Below are 27,882 nucleotides of genomic sequence, written 5' to 3' on the forward strand. Positions count from 1 at the left end.
CAGCACTTACTCTTGTACATAATGAAACAGATATTATGTTGGCAGTGTTTTGAAATGGTAAAAGAATGCTCTGAATACCAACTGCTCTACAGTTTTCGGCAACTTGTTTGTTTTTTCATTTTCTATGTTAATGGGTCTGCAATAACATCACAGCACTAACAAAGAGAGAGAAAGGAGGAGATGCTGAAACAAGAAAGATGCTGCAAAGAAAGGGAAAATGGCTGAGAATGTCAAGGAATGTGCTTTTAGAGACGCCCAAGAGCACAGATAGAAACCAGATTCAAACATGTACTGTTTCATAAAACCTATAGGATGTCATTTCTAATGGATTACTGCAACAGAGGATATCTCAAAGTTCCAATCTCAGTGCAGTCGAGCACCATCTCACTAGAATTTAAATGAATCCTTACCCACATGGACAGGAAAACCAGGCACAGAGCACAGAAAAATCACCTGCTACACTGGAATCACTGGCAGGGCTGGGAAGTCAACCTAGAACTGAGGGCTCCTTCATCCCCTTTAAGTACAACATTACTCCACAGTTCCAAGCTATGGTAATAAATGATGAATTTTTTCAACATTCTTAAAAAGCATGCTGTAAATCATTTCTTTGGAAGCCAACTGTGCATACCTTGAGGAACATCAGTTCTATCTAATATGACAAAGGCTCCTTGACACACTCAAAGAACCTTGTCCTTCAGCACCAGTATATCCAAACAGTCAAAAAAAAAAAAGCTATTTCTAGTAGTTATTATTATTATTATTATTATTCAGTGCAGCAAATTTACTGAGCATGCAAATGGTAAGGCCACCATAGTCCCTATTGGCAGCTATGGTTTCATTGGCTCTTTAAGCAGCTCCAAAACATCACCATCAATGACTGTTGCTAATTGTATTGCTTCCAAATCTGTTGAATATATATTCCCTAGAATTACAACTTTTAATTCTAATGGAGACTCAAGTTTTAGTATTTTTGTTCAAATTCAACCTTAACATCCTTTGGATTTCCAAAATTCTGTATGGTTTTTCTGTCTGGGAAAGGACATTTTTGAAAACTCAAATACATCAAATAAGCTAAAACTATAATGTTCCAGCATTCAGGAGAACCAGAGTTACATTCACACTACTTCAACATGCAAAGATAAAAATATATATCGGATGTCAAACTTTACTGACCAAAGATTATTTTAGAAAAATACCATTTCTTTATATTTCTCATTAAAATTTTGAAGCTATCATCTTAGAAACTGGTGAAAACAACAGCTAAGACAATTTGTATTTATCAGTCAGCCTAGAGAGAAAATTCAGGTTCCTAATACTGAAATGATTCAGTTCAGATTTGATATTATCTTTGGAAGCATTTCCCCAGAGATGCTCTTTTTGTTTTGCCCTAAAACATAAATGGCCTGGCTTCCAGTTCTCCAAACCACTCCTCCTGGAACATTTCAGTGTCTCAGGAAAATTTACCTGGGAAGAGAACTCTGACAGGGGCTCAACACAGCAGAGGATATTAAGAGCAGGTTGGATGATCAGCTATCACAAGCGATCAAGATGTACTTAACACACAATAAAGAATGGAACAGATGGGTGACTCTTTGCAAGTTGTATTTTTTTAGTACAGCATCCTCTATATCTGCCCTGTATCCAGCCTGTGCCACATCTGTGACAAACAGCTGCTGCCTCACCTCTGGCATCCTGAAAGGGATCCTTTTCTTTTGCTTTTGAGAATTTAATACATGGCACCCTGGTTTTATGGTGCTACATTACAATGCTGAAATAACACAATTTAGAAATGCTTGAAGTTGTGCCAAAATCTAGGCTTCATATTTGCAAGTTTAACTAACAACTTAGAAAGTTTTAAGTCCAGGAATGTATCAGAGCTCTAAGATTATGCATTATTGAATCATACTCTTATAAATTTCTGCTGAGCTATTCATGTTGATATGAGACACAAAATTAGTGACAGCATCTTGGTTCTACTCCTTGCTTTGATGCTGCCAGTGCACCTGAGTTGGTCATGGCCTTGGTCTTCTCAGATGACTGCTTGTAAAACAGAATTATTAACAATGACAGAATTATTAAAAATTCTCACCTTGAAGATGAGGAATGCAGAGTAGTAACATAAAAATACTAAAGGAGGTATCTCAACATCGGCCCTTTCATGTTCCTTCCCCCCCAGGTTAGAAATACAGAAAGGAAATGCAAAGTAGGTATGACCACTGAATCTCCTTCCTTAGTTAATAGGCTTAAGTTTATTTTTTTAACCTGAAAAGCAGACCATCATCCTGGCTTTTGTATTTGCAATGCCTTTTTTTTCTACTAACAGCTTAGCTGACAAACCCTGTCTCTACAGACTCAAACTTTTTTTATAGCTCCCTTCGGTCCTCACCTCCTAATGCAGAGAATGTATCTTGCCACCTGACTCACTCCCCTCCAGCTATTTTTAGAAGCTTTTCCATTTTGATGGACCAGTGCAGATCACATTCAAAGAACATCAACTGCATTTAAGTGAAGTTACAGATGTGACAAACTGACAAATCTGGGAAGAAAGACTAACCCCAACACTCTGTTCTCACACTACTGAGAACAAATGAATCCCAAGATCATTCTCTCTGCAGTGGGTGACTGCTGTAAAGTTTCATCTGTTTATCTCATAACCCCATGGATACTTGATTTTTTCCCCCCCCGTCATTTCCTCTCTGTAAACATCTACAAAAGAGTTTTAAAAGCATACTACTTCATCTTACCCAGGGGAGTCATTTCAATCACTCAGTCAAACATATATTCATCAACTAAATAACTCTTATTCATTTAAACTGCTGTGTTATTTACCCAGTTGAATTACTATTTTGGCATATACATTTGAAAAGACTGCTTTAGCATTCAAGTATATTTGCCTTTGAAGCTATCAGAGAGGCAATACATGACAACAGCAATGCAAGCTCCCCCTGCTAAGTTGTCAGCAGGTCTCATCTGTGAGCTGGAGGTCAGATTCAAGGTGGCAGTGGATGGGACATGCCCAGTCAGCCCTTAATTTAACTGATGTCAAGCAGTGTCAGCTTGGGAGGCAGAGCTGTATTTACACTGAAACCAGATATACTTGAGTATTTATAACTACAGTATCCCACACTGCAGCTAAAATTAAAAATAAAACCGAAATCTGGCTACCAGCAGTGTCACGCCACAGACATCACACTGGAACAGCAATTAACTCCAGGGCTGTGACTGTGCCTTCATCACAGGGGTGACTGTAAACTGCACCTTGAGAACACTCTTGGAAAATATCTAGCAGAATAACCATTCCAGTGGATCCATAATGAACTACCAAGATCACGTGGACAACCTCAAATTAAACACAAGGAATAAATTTCACCAGTGTTGGTTAAAGAGAATTCTCTTCCACTTCTTTTCCTGTAATTGTGTATTTCTTATAAATCACTGCTGCAGACATACCTTTCCTTATCTTCTTATCTAATTCATTTTTCTGTTGTTGTTTGTTATACAGCCAGGGATTTTTCACAGATGACTTGGAATTCTGAAGAAATTTATGGTACAGCTGTGTAAAGGAAACCATTCAATATAAAACTACACCCTACTGACTTTTTGCCAAAAAAGAATGTGTGAAAATGACTGTGGTTCTCAATGACAGTTTAATTTTTTTCTTCAGGTAGCTACTTATATGACCAGACATTTGTTGTCGTTCCAGAAAGACAAATTAAAAAAAAAAGTAGAAAATGTCTTTTCTATATAAATATATTCAGTGGAAAAATCAGTGCTATGCACTATTACCATGCTGATGACTCCCTATATGAACTTATGCTTCAAATTATTTACTACTACCACATAAGTGCCCTAGGACTCAAGTGAAAACAGATTCTTTCTGAAATGTGTACAATAGATTGACTGCTACTGCAAAACAAATTCCCACAGCTATAATGAACTAAAAAGCCAGGCAATGGGAGTTTGTCTGGAGGAGCTGCTATGGCACATCTTGAACTGCAGTTATGCTGAAGATGCTGGGGTACCAATGAGCTCTGTTCTGTGAAGTGAGGAGGAAGGAAGCTTCTGAATTTGTATGAGATTTCAGGAGCCCAGTAAAACAGCTTCTGATACAAAATCAAAATCTCAGGTTGTCGGGTCAGCATCCCAAATTTCTGTTGTGGCTTGAGGAAAGAGAATTTTCAAAGGGAGTGTCTCTTAAGCCCCCTGCTGCAGCCAAACAATGTGGCCCTGTAGGTGGAATTAAGCATCATGCTTTAGTATCCTGACACACCTAAAAATTTAGGCACATCTTCACATTCATGTGAGCAGGTGTTCACAAGATCCATTGTTTTCAGAATCCAAAGCAAAATACAACTGATATAAAATCAACTGATATAAAATCAAGATCTGTTAGTTCACTGCATTCCATAAAGAACAAATATATACTAGTGTTATTTTCTACCTGAGCATAATAGTCTCTGATGGTTTATAATGCACTTTATCACCTACCTTTGAACACTGCAACTTATACTATCACCATTAACATGATCAACACCTAAAACTCCTCTTCTGCTGAATTTAGCCAAACACTTTGCTTTTGCTGTGACAGCTCTTGAGCCTGGTGTATTTTCAGACGACCACATCTGCAAGCCTTCATAAGGTCCATATTAATAGTTCTGCTTGCTAATGTGTTAATTAAGATCTACATTACATTAGCCTCATAACTACTTAATAAGATTAATCCACCTGGAAAATGATGGCATGTCTTGATTAAATTGAATGAAGGTAACAGAAGTGACATTTAAAGAACATTGATTGTTATTACATTTTGATCATCTGTTTCAAAGCGTCTGAGAGGAAACAGTGGAAACCCAAAGATTCATGTTGTTTGCATTGTTAATGAGGTATGAGTTTATCTTTTACAACATGACAAAGAGTTCTCTCCAGCTGTTCCTTAGTCCTTACACTGTCTGCTGAGTAGGTTTCAGCAGGAGCACAGTTGGGGGTAGCACCAGTGCCTCAGGCAGTTGAGTCAGGAACGGTTCTTTTTGCATCTGAACCCCAAATCATCAGTATATGAGGGTGGCAGATCCTCCCATTGCATCATTTTGTTATTCCTTTAACATTGCCTGTCTGCTGCATTGCTAACAAAATAGTTTAACTATTGATTTCTGTGTGCAAACCAAAATGTGACTCGCAGCTGTGTCTGGCAGAGCTCTCAACATCATTTGGAGAGGGCTGAAGACAACCTGTACAGCTACACAATGACTGCTGAGCTCAGCTTTCCACATTTATCCAAGGAAAATTTCTGCTAGATCAGTAGGAATCTGTTTTTCTCCTCTCTCATCTCAAGTAAGAAAGATGTTATCAAATTTAACAGCAAATTTAACTTCCTTTGTTTCATTATTGCCATTATATCTACAATGTTGAACTTGTTATCTGGAAACTGGTATTTTTCATGACACCTCAATACTTTAATATCTAATTACCTGTAATTGTGTTTTTGAAATCCACACACCTTGTGGTAGATTTAGTGCAACATCTCAAACTGACCATGAACTTGGATCAAGCTGGTTGGTCCAATGAGACACAAACCGTCAATTACATGAGTATCAGAACACAAATTCATATCTACTTTTTCCAATTAGTATACTTATTGTACATAAAGTGATCTCTCAGGTCCACAATTGCCCACTATTATCTTTGGTGTCTTTTAAAATGAGGATTTCCAGGATCAGAGACCTAAATCTCTGTGTTTTTCAGCTTCACAGAACATTACTATAGCAAATAATCAAGATAAACTACTAAGTCATTTTTTAATTACTAGCAAATCTGCTAAATCTGTGAGCACACCAAAGACAATATTTCCTAAACAAAAAACTCTCCATCAAAGCGTTCTTTATGTGGATTTGCAGCTGGAGTTAGTTTGGATATTTCCACATAAATGGTAGGTTATCTTAGGTTTCCTCTGACATGGTTTAAGTTGATTTTCATGGTATATTCTGTCAATTAGAAAGGAAACAGCACATAGTCACATATTTTATGGCAACGTGTGTCTAACCTTCTACATAATTTTCAATGCAGAAAACATTTCTAGGATAGATAACAGAATTCCAGGCACAGAAAAATCCCATAAGGTCATCTAATTCACTTCTTTGTCAAGAAGCAATTATTCCCAAACATGCCTCTTTTTTTCCCTCAACTTAGATTTATTACACCAAAATTCTAACATTATCCTTACAAACTCTAAGAGACAAATGGGCTTCACTCTCAGAAAGCTTTTTTTAATGTCATTACAATCTACCTCGTCCCTGTAGCAATTCCAAGGCAGTGTCAATGTTTTTGTTTTTACACACCATGAAGAGATACTGTGTCATAATTTGTATAAAGAGAGAAACTTCTCTTTACTTTTGTCTCTTAATCTCAACCCCTAGTTCAGCACAACTCCCACAGCATGGTGGACTTCACTTGCAGTCTTACAGCAGCACTGAGGATTTTTCTACCCATTGCACTTGCCTCCTCCTTTCAGACATATCCAGTTTTAGTGAGATGTAGTGTGTAATTACAAAACCCCTGAAACTGTGTTATCTTAATAGTGAATTTTGTTTTCATTCAGGTAGGAATATGCAGTAATAAAGTAATTTACATTAATCCGAAATTGCAGTTTTATTATTTTGTACCAGAATTTAGTCTCTTAATAAGGAACAAGCAGATCAAACTGAATACCTGCTATTTTTTTCTTTCCTCCTTTCAAATTGCTCTACTTTAAAATGCCTTGCTTGCTGAGTAGGCACAGCTTGTGTTTAAGTGGCCCTTCTCAGACTAGGGGTTAAAGGTTTCTTTGGGAGACCCATGTTTTGAAAAGAATGGCTTCATCCTGAGTTGTGTCAATTATAGAAAGGTCACTCTCCACAGCCAGAGCCCTGAAATGGTTGTTGTGTTAAAAGCTGTCAGAGGCTTTCCTAAAAACTGCTGGGATAGCAATATTAACTTGGACATAATAAAAGGAAAGGTGAGGTAGAAAAACTTTTTACCCTTCCCAGCTCTAAGAATTTGTCTTTTCCTAATTCCTTGTGTTCATCCAAACCTGTCATTCATTTTATTCCACTGTGGAAGATTACTTGCCTAAATATTGTTCTTCCCCATTCCCCCAGGTTATCAACATTTCAGCAACCTTCTACAAAATGCCAGAAGAACAAGAAGCAAACTTTTCCAACATGCTAACTGCAGCAATTTAAGACATAACCAGCAGTTCTGTCTCCTTGTCTCCTCTACAGGAGGTTACCACTCCCAAAAGAGCAGCATCTCCACCTCTTCAAATGTGCAAAGCTAATTAGAGTGGGGCCAGGATAAACCGACAGAATTTGCACTGAAGTGCCCCAGGCAGATGAGCACATTCCAACTCAATAATCCTGCTGCCCTATCTTTGCACAGAGATGGCAACAAAAAGCTGCAGGGGAGGGAATTGGGAAGTGTGTTAAACACTGCAGTTGCCTGCTAAGTGACCATAATTGCAGACCCGAGCTGTTCAGGTTCCTGCCTAGAACCATAGGGTCTCTCACCTGTGCACGATCTGGAGGAAGCTCAGCAGTAATACACACATTCTACCTTGCACTCAGGGATGTGCTGTTCATCCAGTTTGACCTACAGCCAGTCAGAGGTGAAAGCCAAACCAATGAACACTTGCCTAAAAAGACTTTCATGATGACGAAGCCAAAGCCAGTCCCTCCACAAAAAACAGGAAGAAGCTGAGGTGCAGCAGCATTTTTTTGGAAATAAAAGCAAATCCATGAAATGATCAAGCCCATAAAAGAATAACTCAGCTTCCTCGCACAGCTGAATTTGAACTGATTTTTCCCCCCCAGTACATCCCATGCAAGTATCCTGTGTCAGCACTTGTTTCTAACACTTGCCTGGCAATTAGCAAGTTTAACACAGACCACAGGTCCTAAGATGCTGCTCGGACCTGAACAGAACTCTTCTGTTGACTGAAAGCGAGTGCTCAGTCACACCATCCCACCATCACAGCACACCAAGGTCTGGGAGGTGCTTTGACTTACTCAAACATTCTGTTCTGCCTTCTCATTGCAATTTTTGTAATAACCAGAGAAAGCCTTACTGTGGTGTAGCGAAGAAAACCCCTGAACCTCACCAGTAAAAAGCATTCAATTTAGGTGATTAAAGCCTTTTTCGTGACATGTAATTTCTCTGTATTTTTAACATACCCTTTCTTAGCTTAAGAAAGTATTTCTGGTTCTTATTTTTTCTTCAGATTGCACTGTCTTTGCCATCCTCCACTGGAATACAGTTTTTCTTTCAGAGAAAAAGAATCCATTTGTTGCCTGCATTGCTCATACTAACACCACAGGACAGACTGTTTACCATGGGTCAAATTCTGCTGTCCTTGATGTTTGATATTAGAATTCATCTGAGAAAGAAGAAGAAACAGGGATGTCGTCGTAGCTGCAAGCCAAAGTTCTTGACTTCCCTTCTACTAAATCAAGCTTTTCACAGAATCACAGAGTGGGTCAGGCTGGAAGGGACCACAGTGGGTCACCTGGTCCAACCTCCCTGCCCCAGCAGCGTCATTCCAGAGCACATGGCACAGGGCTGCATCCAGACAGGTCTGGAATATCTCCAGTGAGGGAGACTCCACAGCTCCTCTGGGCAATCTGTTCCAGTGCTCAGTCACTGCACAGGAAAGAAGTTCTTCCTCATGTTCAGGTGGAACTTCCCGTGTATCAGTTTCTGCCTGTTACCTCTTGTGCTATTGCTCAGCATCACTGAGCAGAGCCCGCTCCATCCTCTGACATCTCCCCTCACATATTTATAAGAATTAATAAGTTCTCAGTTGCCTCTTCTCGAGGCTGAACAAGCCCAGCTCCCTCAGCTTCCTCTCCCTTTGAGATCTCTAACCACACCTGGAAGCAGGACATCCACACAGCACAAAAAGCCCACTTTAACGACTGAGCCCTTCTTCAGCATCATCCGGGCGGGCACATCCTCCCCAGCGATCAGCTTCCAGAAATCACATGACTCTGCGCGCTGATGCAGCGAGGGGCCAAACCGAATGACAAAACCAGGCTGTTTTGAGGGAGATTTCGCGCGGACCCCGCGGGTCTGGACCCACCTCTGCCGGCAGGGGCCGTCGCCGGGCCGTCGTCGCCGGGCGGGCGCGGCGGCCGCAGCCCGTTGTTGAAGGTCGGTCCCTCGGCCGGCTGCAGCTGCCAGTTCAGCCCCAGGAGATGCATCGCTGCGGACACAAGGGCGGGAGACAGCGGTCATCTCAGTGCAGAACACCGTAAAAAAGCGACTCGGCTCAGAGGAATGAGAATATGCAAAAAAAATTTAAAAAAAAAAAAAAAAAAAAGGGCAACGACAGCGACAAAAAAAAAAAAAATCCCAAACAAACAAGCACGCCTGGTGACTCACACACATCTGTCTTAGTTTTTTTGTGCAGTTATCAGATCTGCTAAATTACTGAAACACAAAAAGCAAAATGCTTTACAAACCAGGCGATCACAACAAGCATTCTGTTCAGACTCTGGCATCAGGCACCACTTTCCGACTCACACGTTGTGGGGGGGACACATCCTGGGAAACAAAGCACTGCTGCAAATACCAGCTCTGAGTTTAAATTATAGGTGGTAATTTATACGCTGATTATAAAATCAGCTTTAGCCCTATGTATACTAATCACATTGTAATGCAATTACTTTGTGTTTAGTACAACTTATTCAAATCAACAGATTAGAATAATAGAATCTCAGAATGGTTTGGGTTGGAAGGGACCTCGAAGCTCATCTTGTTCCAACCCCCTGCCATGGGCAGGGACACCATCCACTAGACCAGGTTGCTCAGAGCCACATCCAACCTGGCCTTGGACACTCCCAGGGATGGGGCAGCCACAGTTTCTCTGGGCAACCTGTGCCAGGGCCTCACCACTCTCACAGAGATGAATTTCTTCCTAACATCTAATCTAAACCTACTCTCTTTCAGTTTGAAGCCATTGCACAGCCTCTGTCTTCATTGTGCTGATTAGACTTTTCTGACAAACCCAGGGCTTTGCCAATGCTTTGACCTCAAAATCCTGGGCCACGCACGGTCCCACCCAGGGAAGGTTTGGCTGCTTACAGCACCTGCTCGTGGCCTCTCCAGCCATTCCCATGCCAGAGGCAGGACTGTGTGGCCCATGGCAGAGGCTGTGCAGCTGCACCTGGAACATAAACTGTGGAGTGGGAGCAAGGCCAAGGCAACCCCCCTGCAAGCGCATGAGTTACAGGCACTGTGGCAGGGCTAATTGAATAAGTCCTGTGCATAATGCATGAGACTTGACAGGTTTGAATCGTTCAGCCAGTGGATTTATGTGCATCTTCACCTTGTATCAACAGAAGCTACCTGCAAACATCTCCACACTTTCATCATATTATCCCCACGGCATTCTCACAACGCAGAGCAGTGGTGACAGAGAGAAAAGGCCACCGAGCTGTTTTTATTCCCTTTTTTTACGCCCACCATCAGCACTCTTCCTGCTTACACAGGTTGTGTGCAAACATATATACCACAGAGAACAGCATTTCCAGTAATGTAAAGAAGTGTCTGAGAGGATTCACTGTCAATTTAGGGGCAGAAAATAAATATAATTATGGGCACCCTTAGAATTGTTCACCTCTGCAGTGTCAGATCCACACCACATTAGCAGATATTTTGCATCCAATTCCAAGCAAATGTAGCAGAGCTGGTGTGGTCACAAATAGCCCAGCAGTGGCCACCTGCTAAGTGTTCAGAGACTGAATAGGAGGGATAGGAAAGGCAAAAGACTTCTCACAGGAACTGCCATTTACAGTGCTTGAGCCATCACTCAGATAATCTCTGAATACAGGGAATCCATTTATATGTGATCTATTCACATAAGTACTCCTAAACCCAAAGAAAACAAAGCAAAACATCTCCCATCCCCAGAATCCATCTATTCCCAGCTCCTGAGAAGCTCTCAGCACACAATCTATGCAGAGTTTAACCTTTCTGACAAAAGCAGCTGGGGAGCAAGGCAGCTTTCCTAACACCATCTTCCCCTGGACATATCTATGGACTAAGCAGACAGAACAGTGAATAAAATCAAGAGACATTTTGTGTGAACAGGGCATTTGTCAGATTTCACATTGATGCCGAATTTACCATTTTTTTCTATTATGGAAAAAACCAAAACACTAAAGCTTCTGGTATGTTAAAAAATACCAGGCATGAACCCGAAAAGGATGTTTTGCTGAGAAACTGCTCAAAATTTACTTCTAGGGAATGCTTAAGAATTCCTTGAAAATATACAAATGTTTTATTTGGTTACAACTTTTTTTTTTTCTGTTTTGCCAAAACAACCATTTTAAAAGGCTTTTTTAATCTTATCTCAAAAAAATAATTTTCCTTTTCAGTACTGCAAAGGAAATGGAAAAATCCCTCACAAAGCTCAAACACCACCAAGTCGCAGCTCACACAGGCTGTGCCCACGGAGCAGAGACATCTGTGCTGGGGCTGTGACAGGGCTGGGGATGGAGGCAGAGGAGCAGCTCGGGGCATGTTTGTGCTGTCAGCAATTCCCACACCATGCACAGGCACCAGGTTCAGCTGGACCAGCCCCGAAAGCCAAGAGTGCATAAAGATTAAGTGAATTTCAAAGCCCCAAAATGAAAACAAGTCACAGAGGAGAATCAGACTTTTGTGGTTTATATTCTCAGTGTATCTATTCAAAGTTGCAATTTTTTTTATTTCATTGCAAGCATAAATGTAGGTCACTTGCAGAGATGAAATCCTGCTGCTTCTAGTGTGCACCAGTCCTTACAAAGGAGAGATAAGGAAATCATAACTAATAGTCTGTCCAAGAGAATTATAGTTGCTACCTTATAATTACCAGGTAAATTCAGACAAGGAATTACAAGAGATCTTATTAACATGGTATTAAAAAAACCCCATGATCCATCTGCTTCCAAGCACACCATGGTTTCATTAATAACTTCACTGCTCTGTGTTTTAACCATAGATGCACGTTAGGTGGAGGAGCAATTAGAGCTCCTTCCTAACGGGGCAGGGATTTGCATGTCTGCTCTATCCCTCACAGAGCCCGAGAATGTCCTGCCCAGCTCACACATCCATTAGGTGAGCTACAAACTTCCACTAGGACAGCTCGAGTCACAGACACGAGGAACGTTCACCTTCTACCAAGAATAAGTCGAGTAAAGTGTGTCACGGGGGCCTGAGGGGAAAGCTCCGTGTTTGCACCGCAGCCAGCAAAGCTGACTGGCAGCCGAGCAGGGAGAACGAGGAGAAACCCATTCTCTCCTGCTTCACAACGCTATGAGATGGCAAATTTATATGATTAACCTTTTGTTCTGTTAATCAAACAAAAATGCCTCCAGCAAAGGAATAAGTTGAAGCCCATTTAATTAGAAATACAGGGATCCATTCAGATGTCGAATGTGTGTGTGTCAGAGGAGAAATTTGGGCTAGTGAATTTGTGGCTGTTTCTTTTTTTTTTCTATTTTTCTTTTCTATTCTGAACCTACAACCAAATAATCTTTAGGCTTTGCCCTCCCAACAACACATTTTCTTCTGATATTACAGTACTGGCCACATTATCTCCAAAGGATGTTCACCAGACAGCTCAGTTGTGATACTCAGCCACAACCAAAGCTAATCATCAAAATATTTTCCAAACTAGCCAGCTTACTCAAACATGTTTCCAGAGGTCCACATTTGGTTTATAGATAAACCTTTGGAAACAAACACATCCCTGAAGATTTAAAACACAAAGAGGTGCCATTTTATCTGCATGGTGTATTCATAAATTACATTTTACAGAGCACTTATGTATGTTTTGTAGGAGTTATTTTTACATGTTTGCTTTTTATCCTCTCAACATTTAAGCATATTTGCTAAGTTCTTGTCTCTGATACCTGATTTTCAAACACTGAGCTTGTCAGAATTTATCTGGTCCATTTAACACTAACATCTACTAACTCAGAATAGTGAATTGTGTATTTATAATCTCTAAAACACAAGAATTCAGAAACAATAAATTTTGAAGTAAAACCTTTGAGATCTAGGTAAAAAATAATAACCTCTCACTCCCAACCTAGCAACACACACATGTACAGAGAGAGAAAGCACCTGGAAGGGAAACCTGCATTGCCCATTAAGAACAAAGGTAGAGAACTGGTTCATCACTCCAGGTGGTAGAGCTGTCAAGGATCAGCCTAAGACTTACATAAGATAGAGGTTGCCAGAATGAATCATATCTTATTTTAAGAAGTCCCAAAAGGTAAAAAAAAAATCCACAGAAAAATGAAAAAACTTACATGCAAAATTTTCTTGAACGTTCTCTAAGACTCAGTAGTGTCCCCACATTCCTCTTTGATTAGTCCTCTCTCCTTCTGGCCATAAACCCACTCCATTCAGAGTTCAGTCTAATGGACAATGGTTTCCAAGCTCTGGAAGTTCTTTGTCTTATCTTTGTGCTCCTGTCACTCTTGACCTTGTATTTTTTAAAGTGAGAGACCTCTGGTGTCTTTGTGTGCTACAGATCTCCCTGTGGTACAACTCAGTGTCTGCCAATAGGCAGTGCAGAATGAGGTTTTTCACTTATCCCTTTACTCCATGGTATTCCTTCTTAAAGTGAGAAATATGCAGATTAATGATCCATCATTTTCCTCAATTCCTACTGCACCTTCCCAGTTAGGGTCTGGAAAATAAGCACTGCTTGCTTGTGAGAAAATTCCCTAAGCAACTCAAAAAGATGGAAAGGCTGTAAAAGTAAACAGGATTCAGAATATTTCCATATTTTAATTTTCCAAGTTGTCATGCTTAGTAAACCCTAAATTATTGTCATTCAAAATGAACTCATCAAACTATGATTTCACTTTGTCAGGATATAGTGATATCATGTTTGTCTGTAGTAGGCCAACCTCTTTTCATATGAAAATCACTCTGTTATATAATGAAAAACATGAGTAAATAAACCCTAAAAGCACATTTCTGCACATAGACCATTGTATTATAGCAACAGAAATGCTCAAGTTTCCTTTTCATCCACTCATGAGGTGAACAAGGATGTAACTCTGGCTATTCCAGTACACTTATTCTTGAGCGACATCAATGTAATTTCCAAGTCAGGCCTAATGAATCAAAGACATGACAAAACAAAAGGTACCTAATAAATCTTAGCATAATTTAATTTCATAGCATATATATTCAAAGACCTATCTGCACACCTGTTTTTTATTTCACATGGTCTGAACATTGTTTTAATGCACCACAATATCTGAATGAAGCAAAAGAGGTTTAGTGCTTTATACCTGTGGGTGCATATACATGAGTAACCCAGATAACTTGAAAAGAATAAATGTATCCCCTCAAAAAATTAAAAAATAATTAAACATTATTGCACTCTTGCTTTGTATTAAATGTTACTCAGCTGAGACTCATGGTTCTTCACTAGTTATTGCTTCTTGATCATGCAGTAGAACTCCAGGAACACCAGAAATTGATCTTACTGATCTCAATTATTATTCATAAAATAACAGTTACTTAAAAGACTAGAAACATAATAATTTAAAGTTCTTCTGCTATTCCTCTGGAGAAATAGGTTCAAGTTCAACCTAAGCCACAAGCGAAACGAGTGCTTTGGGCCTATTCCCCAGGGTTTCCTTGCCCCCATTACAGAATGAATGCACAATCCATCACAGCTGACAACCTCTCCTCAAGAGATGCCCGAGACAGGAATAGCAGGGGTCTCAAAGTCAGAAAACAGCAGCTGAGGAACTGCATGGGAAAAACTTGCACGGTGCCTGAAAACACTCCACTTGATCCTAACTAGTGCTTTTGGGTCTCTGCTGAGGAGCTTGGGTGGCTGGAACAAGGGAAGTCAGAAGCCTCTCACACATGAATAGGTAACAGGGCAGTTCACAAACACACACATACAATCAAAATTTACTGAACTAAATCTCAGCTGAGATTTTTGCCATATTTTGCTAACGTGTCTTACAATTAACAGAAGCTGAACACAGAGGACACCGAGGCTTTGTTGGATGGGCAGATCTGCAAGTGTTACTTAAGTGCAAGGTATCTCACCATTGGGGACAATCAGCAAAAGGCCTCTCCCACAGAATTTGGTCTTGGCAACAACTGTGCCTGACAAAGATTTCAGTAAATTGTGGATGATTTACAGAGGCTGACACCATCCTCTGCTTCATAATTCTGCAGGCCAGCCTTCAGCCACATCTGCAGCAGGAGCCACACAAGCACTGTCAGGATGCAGCTGGAATGGGGTATGACACTCTGACAACAACTGAGGCAGGTGTCTCAAAGAAAGCCACTGCATCCAAACACCTGAACTCACAGTTATACTGAAGCCCTTTCATTTTATGTTACTGTCAGAAAGGGATAGTGTCTCCAGGACCCATAGCCTTCAATCCTCCAGTTTAACATATAATAAAGTGCTTGAAAGATCATTACCAAAGAATATGAGTCTTGTTACTTAAAAGAAGCAGTCTTAAAATAAACAATGTGAACAAGTAGCACCTTTCCTTGCTAGCAAAATAATGACATCTCTCCTCAAATTCAGGACTAACTGCCAGAACTTTCTGTTTTTTCTTGAACACCTAGTGTGACTGTGACAAGGATGTCAGAGTCCTCCTGAGGGTATCCAAGAGAAAAATTCATCACATTCCCACGCCTTTTTCTAAAACAAAAGCCACATGGATTGCTGGGTGGATGTCTGCCACTTTTGATATATTATCTACAGGAATATCTCAAGTGCTGTTTGAAAAATCCAAACCTATCATATATGATACAATAGAAATTCCAAATGGAAAACAGGCTGTACAGGGAGGGGGTACAGTCTGCATTATTCAAGAAGAGGCCTGACCGAGAACTGCACAAGGACATAACACAACCAAGCCACTGGGCCAGAAAATGGCAGATGAATTTTAAACCCAGTTAAAATAAAATAGCACACACTGGAGAGGAGTAATCCTAACTAAACATATAAAATAATGACCTCTGAGCTGACTGTTGTCAAACAGAAGAGAAGTCCTGGGTTAGATGATAAAGTTCCCTGAAAATTTCAAGTCGAGTCATGAATCATGGGAAGGGTGAATGAAGCAAGGAATATTGTTATGCCACCACTCCTCATTTCAGAGGTTGGAAGATCAGTAGGGAAAAGTACATACATGCTTTGCCTGTTCTTACAGGATAACCACTTTTGGATGTTGGAGCCAAATTAAATTAAACCTGACATATCCAGCCCAACACAGCTGTTCCTACACATATACAACACCCCTTGGTGTATCCAGTAGTCCCAGTGCTTCTTGAAGTGTTTGATACAAGCTCATCCCCTACATTGTACCACAGCACATCCCTACCTATCCACCAGCCCAGATAAACTAGGGAATGTTTACTATGACACATCACAGGCAAACCCTTGAATTTTTATGCCATAAAGCATTTCCTAAAAGCTGCATGTTTTTTAGGCTGAGAATGTAGTACATAAATGGTGACTGCTGTCATGCCACAATGTTTGTGCAGGTTTCTCAACCCAGTGTAGCTGTTCATCAGCACAATAGTAAATACTCTCTTTAAATAATAGCACAGCAGAGTCAGTTATAATTATGAGGGATGCATTTGCAAAATATCTTGTTGGAGAACTCAAGGACACAGCAGATAAGGATTTAACTTTTACAGAGTTGATACTAGAGATTAAAGATCAGCCAGAAAAAAAATAAATTCTCTGGACTACCAATACTTAGGGTATTTATGAACTCCTGTTTTAATATGAATGACCAAGAATCCTACAGACCTCATATAAAACATTTGGATGTATTCCTGATTATATTGCTTCCTCTACTTGTGAGCATTCAACTGTTAGCAGGTAAGGTTAAAGCAGCATTTCAAAAATAGATCACTTGATCTAAATTTAATACTTCTGTTGTGAAATGTATGCAAAAAGTCCTGCTCGTTGACTGTGACCATTGAAGCTCAACAACAAATAGATGGCTTACTTTCAAGGTCATTCATTCTCAGCAATTCATCTTAATCATCACTATGCTATTTGCTGTGCACTACGTTTTCTCAATAAATTTAAATTAAAAGTTCATTTGGGAACTCTATTTAAACCATTATCAAAATACACAACTTCAGGAATTAACAGATCACACTATTTTCAATAAAACAATAGGCCTGCCTGTATTACAGCTAGAGACCACAAAAAAAGAAGCATTTTGCTGTCTGATTTATCCTAGCCATAACACTGAACAAGACCTCTCACTTCTGAGAGTCACTTTTTTTAGTTTACAATGCTGAAAATGGAGAATTCCATTAACCATAATGGCACTGTTGTGCATTTTTATATCTTAAAGCATGTTTTTCTCCCCTTTTCCATCAATTGAATTAAGCTTATATTGTTACCCACATACAAGCTTCTGCATGTTACCCAGCCACAAGTTCATGTTCTTGTTAATTCTGCCTGAGCTCTGCAACAGTTTCATACTTAAAATAACAACAACAACATTTTGTAACTTTCCAAAGGAATGCCAGTGTATTTCCTGCTACAAGAGGAAAGCCATGAGGACTGATTATCCAGTAAGGTTATAAAACAATGAACATAAGAAACCTCAGGCTGCCATTCCTGCTGGCCTCCTCGCTGCTGCAGAGAATCCAGCTCTGGGTTTTCTCATCCAGAGAGTTCCTGTAACCACAGACACAGTAAACTGGAATTTCAGCACCTCGCTTTCAGGGATGTTAGTTGAGGGAATCAGAGGCAGACCCTCAGCTTTGCAGAGTATTTGTTGGGGAAGGGGGCTGAGCACAGTGCCCCTCTCCAAGGTACAAAGGTCAGTCCTGCTCCTTCCACTCACCAAGGAAACACAGGACACATCGTGCCTTTTTGGAAACACAATGGAAAGGAAAGTTGACTTCACACAATCTTCAACATAAGAAAGAAATCCTTAGGCATAATTTCACCCTCAGCATGTAAACTCTTTCAGACAATAAACTGTTTAGAACAAGGCTTCTGCTTTAAAGCATCAAGCCCAGGAAGTGTTTTATAGAAATACCACAAAGGATCTACGAACGAGGGCATTGTTGTCAGCAGCAGCAAAACTTCTGCTAGGAATTAATTGCTTTCTTTTGAATCAATGTTATTAAAGAGGAAAAAGGAGATGGAAGGAGGACTATAAGAGGCTTCATTGTCATTGTGTTCACACACAGAAGAAATAGGGGGACCCAAAAAAGGTAAATTTTTTTAAATTGATCACCCCCTTCCTCCAAGCTGACTGATTTCTTTTCCCTGTGCACGTCAACAAACTGAATGGAATGGATTTTCAGAGCACAGCATGAAAGATATACCCACAAATCCCATTAGTAGTAATGTGATTTGTGTGCTTATCTGCCATGCAATGCTTTGAAAGTTCATTCCTCTATTTCCATCTTCAGTTTCTCTACTTCCAAAAATACTTGAAAAGCTTACACACACTTGCAGCTGCTTTGGGGGTGGGAGGAACTGGAGGATGTGAAGACCTAACTCCCAATTCCCAGGAAAACAACAGGCAGCAGAGCTCCAGCCTGCAGGAACATGAGTTGTACCTTGGGTGGGTGTTGGTTCCTCAGTCACTGCTCTGATGGGCTAGAAAAAAAAATCCCTGGATTAGACTTCAACTTTTTCCCGTTTCAGTCCTCTTTACTGAAATGTTTTGATTTTGTGCCACTTTGAGCAATCTTTTTGTCACAAGAAGGGTAACAGGATTGCATGCTGCCTTCAGAATCTGGAATCTCACGACAAAGACCTTAAAAGAGAGGCAGAATACAGTGCACTATTCATTTATTCTCATGACAGGCCTTAGATTGTACAGAGCGTAGAGAGCTGGCACACGATTAATCAGCTCCTGAGACTGTGCAATGTGAACTCACTTCTTATGGCAATTTCAAGAGTCAAGGCTCCAATCTTTTTGGTCTTGCATCTGAACTGGATGGCTGGAACTAATAAGAAAAGTGTATATATTTTTATTTACCCAATACAGCATCTTTCAGCCTGGAAGGTCTCTAATCATGTTATACAATATCCACTTTACCAGCCTTGCCAAAACACTGCCACTTTCAAAACGAGCTTAGAAGAGCAGAAAGGGATGCTCTTAACTCAAAAACAATGGAAAACCTTTTTTTTAAATTTTTTTTTCCTGAGCAATTGTGAGCATTCAATGTTAGTACAAAGCAAATTGAATCCAATTTTAATTTCACACCTAAAAGACACCATTATCATGAACAAAGTAGCCAGCTCATCTTTGTTCTGTTTCCAAGGGGAGGATGAACCTAGATGAGACTCGAAACTGGTGTTTCAAGGAATATAGACACAGATGTGCTCTTGCAAATCACTGAGGCCTGAATTTACAAGGATTAGAATAACTGCTTTACTTTTAATACTGATCATAAACCTCAGGGATATCATGTCAAACATTTATTCGACTACGTTCATCTTCTGAAACTGCAACTGCCCTAATCTCTACAAACATGTTGAACAAGATTTTCATAATCTCACTGTTCCAAAGCATTCAAGACCTTGACTCAGCCTCTGATTGTTAGCCACACTGATAAGAAAATAGTTTTTACCTTTATTACTCCCTTGCATACACTAAATGAAGTGAAACTGCACGATTATGAATGGCCACATTTCTGTCCACAATAAAAAAAGGTGTAATTTCTAATCACAGGGTATATTCTTCCTCTAACAGAAATGATACGGAATTAATTTAATCACCTGATAAAAATCACAATTTAAAACACTGCATGAATGATAAAGTTTAAGGTTTTACTCTCTACACAAAGTAATTATTGGAGTTAAAAGTTCATTACAAAGAGGAAATAAATCCAAAGATGAAAAGTAAAGATGATTTCTTCTCCCAAAGCTTCTCATTCATTTTCAACACTATAAACTGTTTATACTTCTTTCACAATATGCTTCAAAAGGTATATATAACCTTAACCTAAATCATATCTTGATACTGACATAAAGGTACAGATTGTATTTAGCATCTAAGCAGATTTAGACTTTCTGTAAGCCTTGAAAAGCTGCCATTATTAATGTATTGTGATTTAGATTTCCTACTGAGCCAGAATAGACACATATGAAAATCAAATATAAAGATTTTATTTGATAAATATCTTATATAGCCAGTCAGTTACAGCCATGTAACTCATATTCTTTTGTGGGGATTGTTTTTTTTAATGGCAGTTTTTAAAAAAATAAACAGTTATCAAAGTGGACTTCAGCTACATTTTTGAGAATTTTTTTTTCCATTGTCCTTTCATGATTTCTGTTAATCATGTCCCATAATGAGTTTACTAGAACTATTTCCAGTCTTATATCTGTCTTATTCTTGGTAGATTTCCAGGTCTGAAGTTTGCTTATATTGCCTTCACAGGAAAAACAATACTTATAGCAAAAATTTTATAGCTTTCAGAGACGGAAATCTTGCCCTCCTGCACCCGTGCCTTCTCATCTTCCCATCCACAATTCTAGAGCAGGTAAGGAAGTGCAAGCTGGAGGCGAGGACAGAATTTCCTTGTGATCACACCAGTATGGGAGTACAGGAGAAGTCAGTGAAGGGTTTCATGGTGCCAGGATTTTAATTTCAGATCACTACTTTATTTCGAAGTGGCAGAGTTGCAAGTTTTCAGACTGCAGCAATTTTACATTTTACAAGGGATTTCTGTGTGTGTGTGTTCATGTATGGTTATCAGTTGTATCACCAAAACATCCTGTTATACTATTTCATCAGCCAGTATAGGAAGGAATAAAAGCTTACATATGCACCTGAAGTCCCAAGAAACGTCATGACAGCCCACCAGTTTATGTAAGTCCACTTCAACCACTGTGCAACATGAATAATGGAAGACATTTTTATTTAATTTGGATACCTACATCACAATTAATCTAAGGAACATCATCATAAGATACACTTAATGAAATATTAATATTTGTATTAATTTTCTTTATGTATTATATCTCAAATTGCTTTTAATAACATGGGGTTTTAAGACTAACTCAATTTGATCTTCTTGACATAAAAAAAAAAAAAAAATCTCTGCAGAGATTGCAGAAATCACTGTTACAGATGGAGCTGCTGCCCACAACAGAAAAATGACTCCAGCCTAATGTACAGAGCATCTGATACCTGATCACTCCAATGAAGCTTTCCTTGCATACAAAATGATGCAGCAGCCAACTCCACTGCCTGAGGTCAGCAATGCAGAATGCTCATCATCAGTCAGCTTAGAGCTTTAAAATCAAGGCCCATTGTCATCAAGGTCAAAATTGTCACTTCAGTGGAGAGAGCTTCATTTCAGAACAACTCTATTTATTTTAAGTATTTGAGACTGTGAATATCATAACAAAGGTTGAAAAAAATACTGGTTTTTACAAGCAACAGCAATGCAACCCAGAAAAAACTCCACCCTGCAAAGTCAACAGTTTAACCTGAAGGGTGAATTGGACACGAGCTATAATGCATTAGCATAGACATCACTGTATACAACTAATTAATGAATCACAGAATAAAATATGAGCTAGATTACATACCCTCAAAAACCTTTGCCTTCAATTACATACACTTTGTAAGGCATAACTGAGTTGTGTTAAATGATTAATACAATAAATTTTAATATATGTAACAACTTTATTTAGTAATACCAATAAAACAATTGCGAATTATCCTTCAAAGAGAAGACAACTCACACTACAAGGGGCAAAATAAAATATATGGTAGCTAGAAATACACATTAGTACTTCACAGCTAAAGCTCAAGTTCTACTTCTTCATGTCTGTTACATCCAGCTGGCTGACAACCAAACCAGGGTTATATATCTTTTTCCTCTGATGGATGAAACAGTAAATACTATATTTTAAAGAAACCCCAAACCCTAAACTATATTGAAAATCTATCTAGCATTTCAGCCTCACTTTTCACTATGAAATTTATTTTCCTTTTTTTTTCCCCTCCTATCAAGAATTTGCTTCATCTTGGTAGCAGGTATCAAAGCAGCTCTTCAATAACGTAAAAGAAAAATGACTAGTAACTCCTCAGTGTCACTGTATCTGACAAGTTTCTGCAATGTATTTACCTTCTTCTTTCACAACATTACAAACATTAAGAACCCAGAAAGTGCCACAGCTGAGATTTTTTCCCCCATCCATCTTGATTTGAAAAAGATGCATTTGATTTTATGGTCTAATAGAGGAAATCTGCTTCTGTCTACTGGAAGTGGCTGTCCTTACTAATTAGTGAGAAATAAACCATACACCACCTCTTTTTTGCTAGTATATGAACTGAAATGAAAATGAAGGCACTACCAAACCTATTCATACATCTTTACAGATCTCACCTTCTAGGACAGGTTTTAAAAAAACCTCAAAACCCCCAAACCAACCCTGAGATAACACCTACAGAGTTATTTCACCAATTTTTCCATTGAAATGTAATATTGACAATTTAATGACTGCATTCTTTCAAAAATAACAATGGTATTATATGACTGTCACGCAAATGTAACTCAGGATTGCTATGAGTTCATAAAACTGTTTCAGAAACCTGTTCACATCCCATGGCTTTGCAGAGTTCACATGAACTGCAGCTCTCACTTCATTCTTGAAAACTATTTTAACTTTTGCATTCAGGTCCCTAGAGGTAAATTGTCAGCTGAGATGCAGGATTAACAAATTTCCATCCCTATACTGTGCGACAGAATTTTATACAAAAGCGGTTCTTTTTTTCATAGAGGACCACAGGCCTTCGGGATGAACAGTCTCTGAAGCACTGCATTGTAACCACTCTGGCTGCAGAAAGCCCCATGAAAAACCTGTTTTCACACTGTGCTTTCTGAAACACAATATTGGCCAATGCAGTAAGTAATGAAGCTGAAATGCTCAGACACTGCTCGGAACAATGTCACCGACTGCAGTGCCAGGGAGGTCTGAGCAGGGAGCTCATTCCATTCTGCTGGATGTTTCTGAGCCAGACCTGTGAAGTTCTTTGAACCTTTACTGAACCAATTTTGTATTTGAAATATTTTCAGAACTTATCTTCTCCATTTTAGCAAGCTAGACACAACACACTCCCCTGCTCCTGGCGGGGAACAATGGGAGGGACGGAGCCGTGCAGTGGCTAAGCACTCTCATTGAAAAAACCAGGGGATGCTGCAATAATTGTCCTGAGAGGCTAGAAAGGAAACAAGACTCTATGCTGACAGCTTAGCTCAGCGTGAACTCTCATTTTTCACATGGAGCTAATTAAAAACTGAAATTAGTTAAATATGGAAATGACACTTGCAAGCACTTTAGCTGAATCCTGGCAAAATCCCTCCAGAGTGCTGCGACACTACCTGCTGCTTCAAAACTCCCCAACTGAATTTCACAGTTAAAAGGCTGAGCAAAGGGAAAGTTATTACAGAGATTTCCAATTCAAAACGTGCCTGTAAAATCCTAAATTAAATTTCATGGTAGCCCTTTCAGTAACGAGGGACACACTGTGCAGTCCAACGATACGGTGCTCAAATAACGGCCCCGCATGTATTCTCTGATTATCTCACCTTTAGGCACTGTGCTGGTTGGGCCAGAACTGTGCTGCTCACACGGATACCAGCACTACAATGCTACAAAGATAAGCCATGTACTGCTACTGAAGGAGTTATTTGGAAAGTGTGGATGCACAGTGCATAAAAGGAATTAATTCCACTGTTTAACAGCAGAAATCCGAGAAAATCAGAACCCAACAACCAAAATATTTTATGCCTATGATTTTAATTTGTATTTGTAAGTGCTGAATACATATGCAGAGAAGAGCCTATACTGCAATAAATTACATGGCCTATATATCTATCTCAGTGCTTTACAGGCAAGGTAATAATAAAAAGCACTTCTGCATATTTAAATGGGCATAAAGAACCAAGGGATTGGATATGCATAAAAGGTATGATGACTGACATTAGCTTTTTGACTAAAGCACCATGTGAATTCCATTTTGGTGCACGTGACTTGCCTGGTATGCATAAAAGCAAGGGTATTTGCCCAAGGGCAAATATGATTTCTGAATGCAATTTAACGAAACCCGCCCACAGCACGGTTCAGTTTGGAGCCACACCAAGGCATTCGGGATGGCCAATCGCTTTCTAAACAACTGGAGCTTTTTGGGTTTATTGTTTTCCCTACATTCCATCCCTTTACCCTCGAGGCAATCCCCTCCCACTGGCCTGCTGCCACTATTGCACCAACAAATTTCTGTCTAGGAAAGCCAGCAAAAGATGCCACATAGCATGAGAGCCACTGTTACTCACTCCCAAGTCTGCTGGCAGGGGGTATTGCTGCACCTAGCCTGCCAAAACCTCTTCCCTGGCAGCTATCTGTATAATCTGTACATCACACCCAGGCTTTGCTAGTCCAGGGCCTTGAAACATCTCAGCTCACCCAGCTGGAGGGGATATACTGCAGCTGCACCATCAGACCCTCTTATTTTATTGAATTTTGAATATGCAGCTTCAAAGCAATTCAAATGAATTTGCCCAAGGCCTCAGATCAGTAAAACTACTGATACCACCTGCAGCAGGCTTCCTACATTTGAAGCATTTAAAAACAGGTGACAGGATAGGAGCTTTCAGTGTAAGGACTGACTCTCATGAAAAGCCTGCTAAACAAACTTGGTTATGCCCCATTTTGGCAAGGAAGGAACTGTGTGGCTTTCAGCCCAATTCTCACAATAGCACTGGGAATAATGGGAAGCTCCATTTTAATTATTTTTTAAATCATGTATATTTTTTTTTCAGGTTAAAATGAAAACATTTATTTGATCTGTGTTTCATCTATTTTCAAGCATCTCTATGAGTGGAGACAAAGAGCAGACTTTGATGAACATATACTCTTAACAAGAGGGTGTATTAAGAAACTCAGAAACAAACATCTAGCAGGCTGAGGTCTCTTAATGCCATCCAATTCTTCTTCCAGCAAGCAAAGGTAAAGGATTATATTCCCTATCTAGCTGCTGTCCAAACCCATGGTCCATTTAGAATCTGCCTGATTGACAGGTACAAGCTTAAAAACTACTGGGACTGACCTATCTGGCTATGAAACCAGGAGCCAGAGCTCCCCACTTCTCATGGAACAGGGAGTCAGAGCTGCATTCCAGTTTCGGTTGTTTCATTGCCCTGTGTCTGTAGAGACAACCCCGTCTGGAGCAATGATATAGCACATAACCACTGCCTACTGCTCCTGTCTGTGGGTTCTAACAGCACCCATATTATTTGTACAGGTAACTACACTACTTGGGGAGCAGTATTCTGAAAGAGAGAAATTATTTTTATCATTTTCTCTTTATTCTGTCTTCCTACCTGAGTATACTCAGAGGAAGATACAGCTTGGTGAGGGAGCTAGAGACGAAAAAGGGGAATCTGGGGAAGGGTACTGAGAGATACAGCCAGGCAGCTTACTCTGAATAGCAATCATAAGGCAATGATTTATGCCTTTTAGAAGATCCCTAAAGAATAAACTATAAAGAACTTGCTAGAAAGGACAACATATATTTCATAAACTCGTGATTGTACTTCAAATGTGCAGTGAACTCTCCCAGTCAGCACATGACACACATCTGAGTAAGCACCACTGGGATAAGACCCAAGGCTTACAAGGGGACATTCACACAGGTTGCTGCTTTTTTTTTTTTTCACTAATGCTTCTGGGAAAGAATTAATTTAAGAAGTAAATGGATATTGGCTTAAAGGTGAGAAATTAAGACTGAGGATTTCATCTTCAGGCACTGAAAGGTATATAATCATTCTCCCGTCCTTTTCTCTCCTTTTGCACTCAGAAATACCCAATAAAGTTTAAAAACTTGAGTCAAGGAGAAAACCTAAGCCTGCAGTCTCCCTTCAGGGAGGAAGAAGAGAGGAGGGAATAAAGGGGACTGACAGGCAGAAATACATTATTTATTCTTTCCATAACCAAGACAGCACAGGGGTGTGAGCCAGGGAATTACATGCACCAAGCACAGGCTACAGTTGTAGGAACTATTTGAGTGCTCAGAAGATGCAGCACAACCCAGCAATGTCATCCTCATCACATAAACCAGGCTCCATATGCAGAAAGCAACGGAGTGAAAACTATTCCCAAAGCTGGGGCCAATAAAGGGCTACTGGTTCCAGGAGGCTGGTGAGCCAGGTACCTCCAGAGGGTTTACAAGCTGGTTCTTCGAGCCATAGGCAAGAACAAGACTCCTAAGATCATTCAGCCTCACTCTGAACTGCTGCCTCATACTGATTTTCTCTGTAAACAGAGTCTAAAATCATCCCATAAGAAGCAGAAAGAGTCACCTGCTGACTTTGTCAAATAGAGGGTCCTCACTAGGAGCTTCATAGGTTTTGCCCCATAAAATGATTCTGGCAGTCTAGACAGTTTAAGTCATTAAATGAATTCTTTGAATTGCAAAACTTTAGTCAAGGTCATTTGCAAATGCAAACCTTGAGTTCAATTATGTTTTAGCAGAAGATGATACAATTACAAGAAAAAAAACCCCTGTTTTTATAACTCAACAGCTTTTCCCCTTGGTTATCAATTTTTAAATACAGGGCAAGGATAAAAAGTGTGCTTTTGAAAAAATTCTGAACACATAAATGTTTCACATCAGTTCTACTGCACAGAACAAGAAAATGTTTCTTTTAATAGTGTGATTTGATGCAATTTGCCTTATGATTTTTCTTAAGGTACAGCAAATGCTGAACAGAAAATGGCACATATTTCATTTCAAGAAACAGAACCAAATCCATCCCTGAATCTTTTTCATGCCCCATTGGTCTAAGCCAATTATTTTCAATGTAGCTATATCAGTGTGGAAGAGGAATAATGCAATCATGAATCAAGTCCATACTATTTTTCATGACAATTCCACTTCAGAAAAGCCTCAGATATAACCTAGTGAACCACAGATCACAGTAATATTTTATAAAATTTATTCAACAAGATGTATTAAATATGCTTACCTTTCTGCCTGTATCTGAGCAACTCAGCAAACCTTACAGTATCAGAATGCTGGAAACAAGCCTCCAGTCTTACCTACAAATGCAGATTTTACTTTTAAGAATAGGTGTGCCAGCATTGATGGCTGTAATTGTAAGAATAAATTTTCCTGAATGGTGCCATAATGCACATTTTCCTGTATCTGCACCCAGTCCTTAAGGAATTTCTTAATTAATGGTATCATTTTCTAGGCTATTTGCTAGATCTGTCATGTAAATTCAATGGCAGGGATATTAAGGTTTCATTAGAGGAGATATCAAAATAAAAGTATTCCTCAATAGCCTAAGTGTTCCATGGCCACTTGTCATGTGTTTTATGGTTTCCACTGATTTCAGTAACAGCCCCCAAAGGGGTTTAGTGGTGATGTGGCAGTGCTGGATAGTGGTTGGACTCAAGGACTTTTAGAGGTCTTTTCCAGCCTTGATGATTCTATGATGAGTGAGTCAAGAACAGTGCAGACTAATTGGAGTTCAACACCTACATTGCAGGACAGGGAAAGGAAACAATTCCTCATGGAGAAATGCAGTGGGATTGCATGAAAACCACAGGAGCTGCTCTGCAGCAGCCTCAGCTCCATCTTTAGATAGATGACAATAAATCCTTACTATTCCCACTGAAAACTGGTCTACACTAAAGCAACCTGCAGGTTTCCCATGTAAGAGCCAAGCAGCAGCTTAGCTCTGCCCAGGAAGGCACAGCCACTGCCAGCTGTGTGACAGGGTGCAGAGCCACCGGGGCGGTGTCCAAGAGATAATGAAACCTAAGTAAGAAATCTGGAGTTAAACCCTGCAGTTTGTAACTCA

At 39.7% G+C, this 27,882-nt stretch overlaps 1 protein-coding gene and 1 long non-coding RNA gene across 5 annotated transcripts in view; both read right to left on the reverse strand.

Annotated features, from left to right (window-relative positions):
* Positions 1–27,882, reverse strand: part of TENM2 (teneurin transmembrane protein 2) — a 1,665,603-nt gene that overhangs the window by 115,931 nt on the left and 1,521,790 nt on the right. For all 4 annotated transcript variants that reach the window (XM_051794292.1, XM_051794291.1, XM_051794294.1 and 1 more), the window contains one exon: positions 9,113–9,235. In XM_051794292.1, coding sequence (XP_051650252.1) covers positions 9,113–9,235 — 123 coding nt within the window. The remainder of the gene's footprint in view (positions 1–9,112; positions 9,236–27,882) is intronic.
* On the reverse strand, positions 18,572–27,604 carry LOC127474006 (uncharacterized). The gene is made up of 3 exons (XR_007905646.1): positions 27,043–27,604; positions 20,837–20,894; positions 18,572–18,652 (listed from the first exon to the last, which is right to left on the reverse strand). It is a non-coding gene; the product is annotated as an uncharacterized LOC127474006 (long non-coding RNA).

The sequence above is a fragment of the Manacus candei genome, unplaced genomic scaffold (genome assembly GCF_025592945.1).
Source record: "Manacus candei isolate 608988 ecotype Guabito, Panama unplaced genomic scaffold, ASM2559294v1 h1tg000037l, whole genome shotgun sequence".
NCBI lineage: Eukaryota > Metazoa > Chordata > Aves > Passeriformes > Pipridae > Manacus > Manacus candei.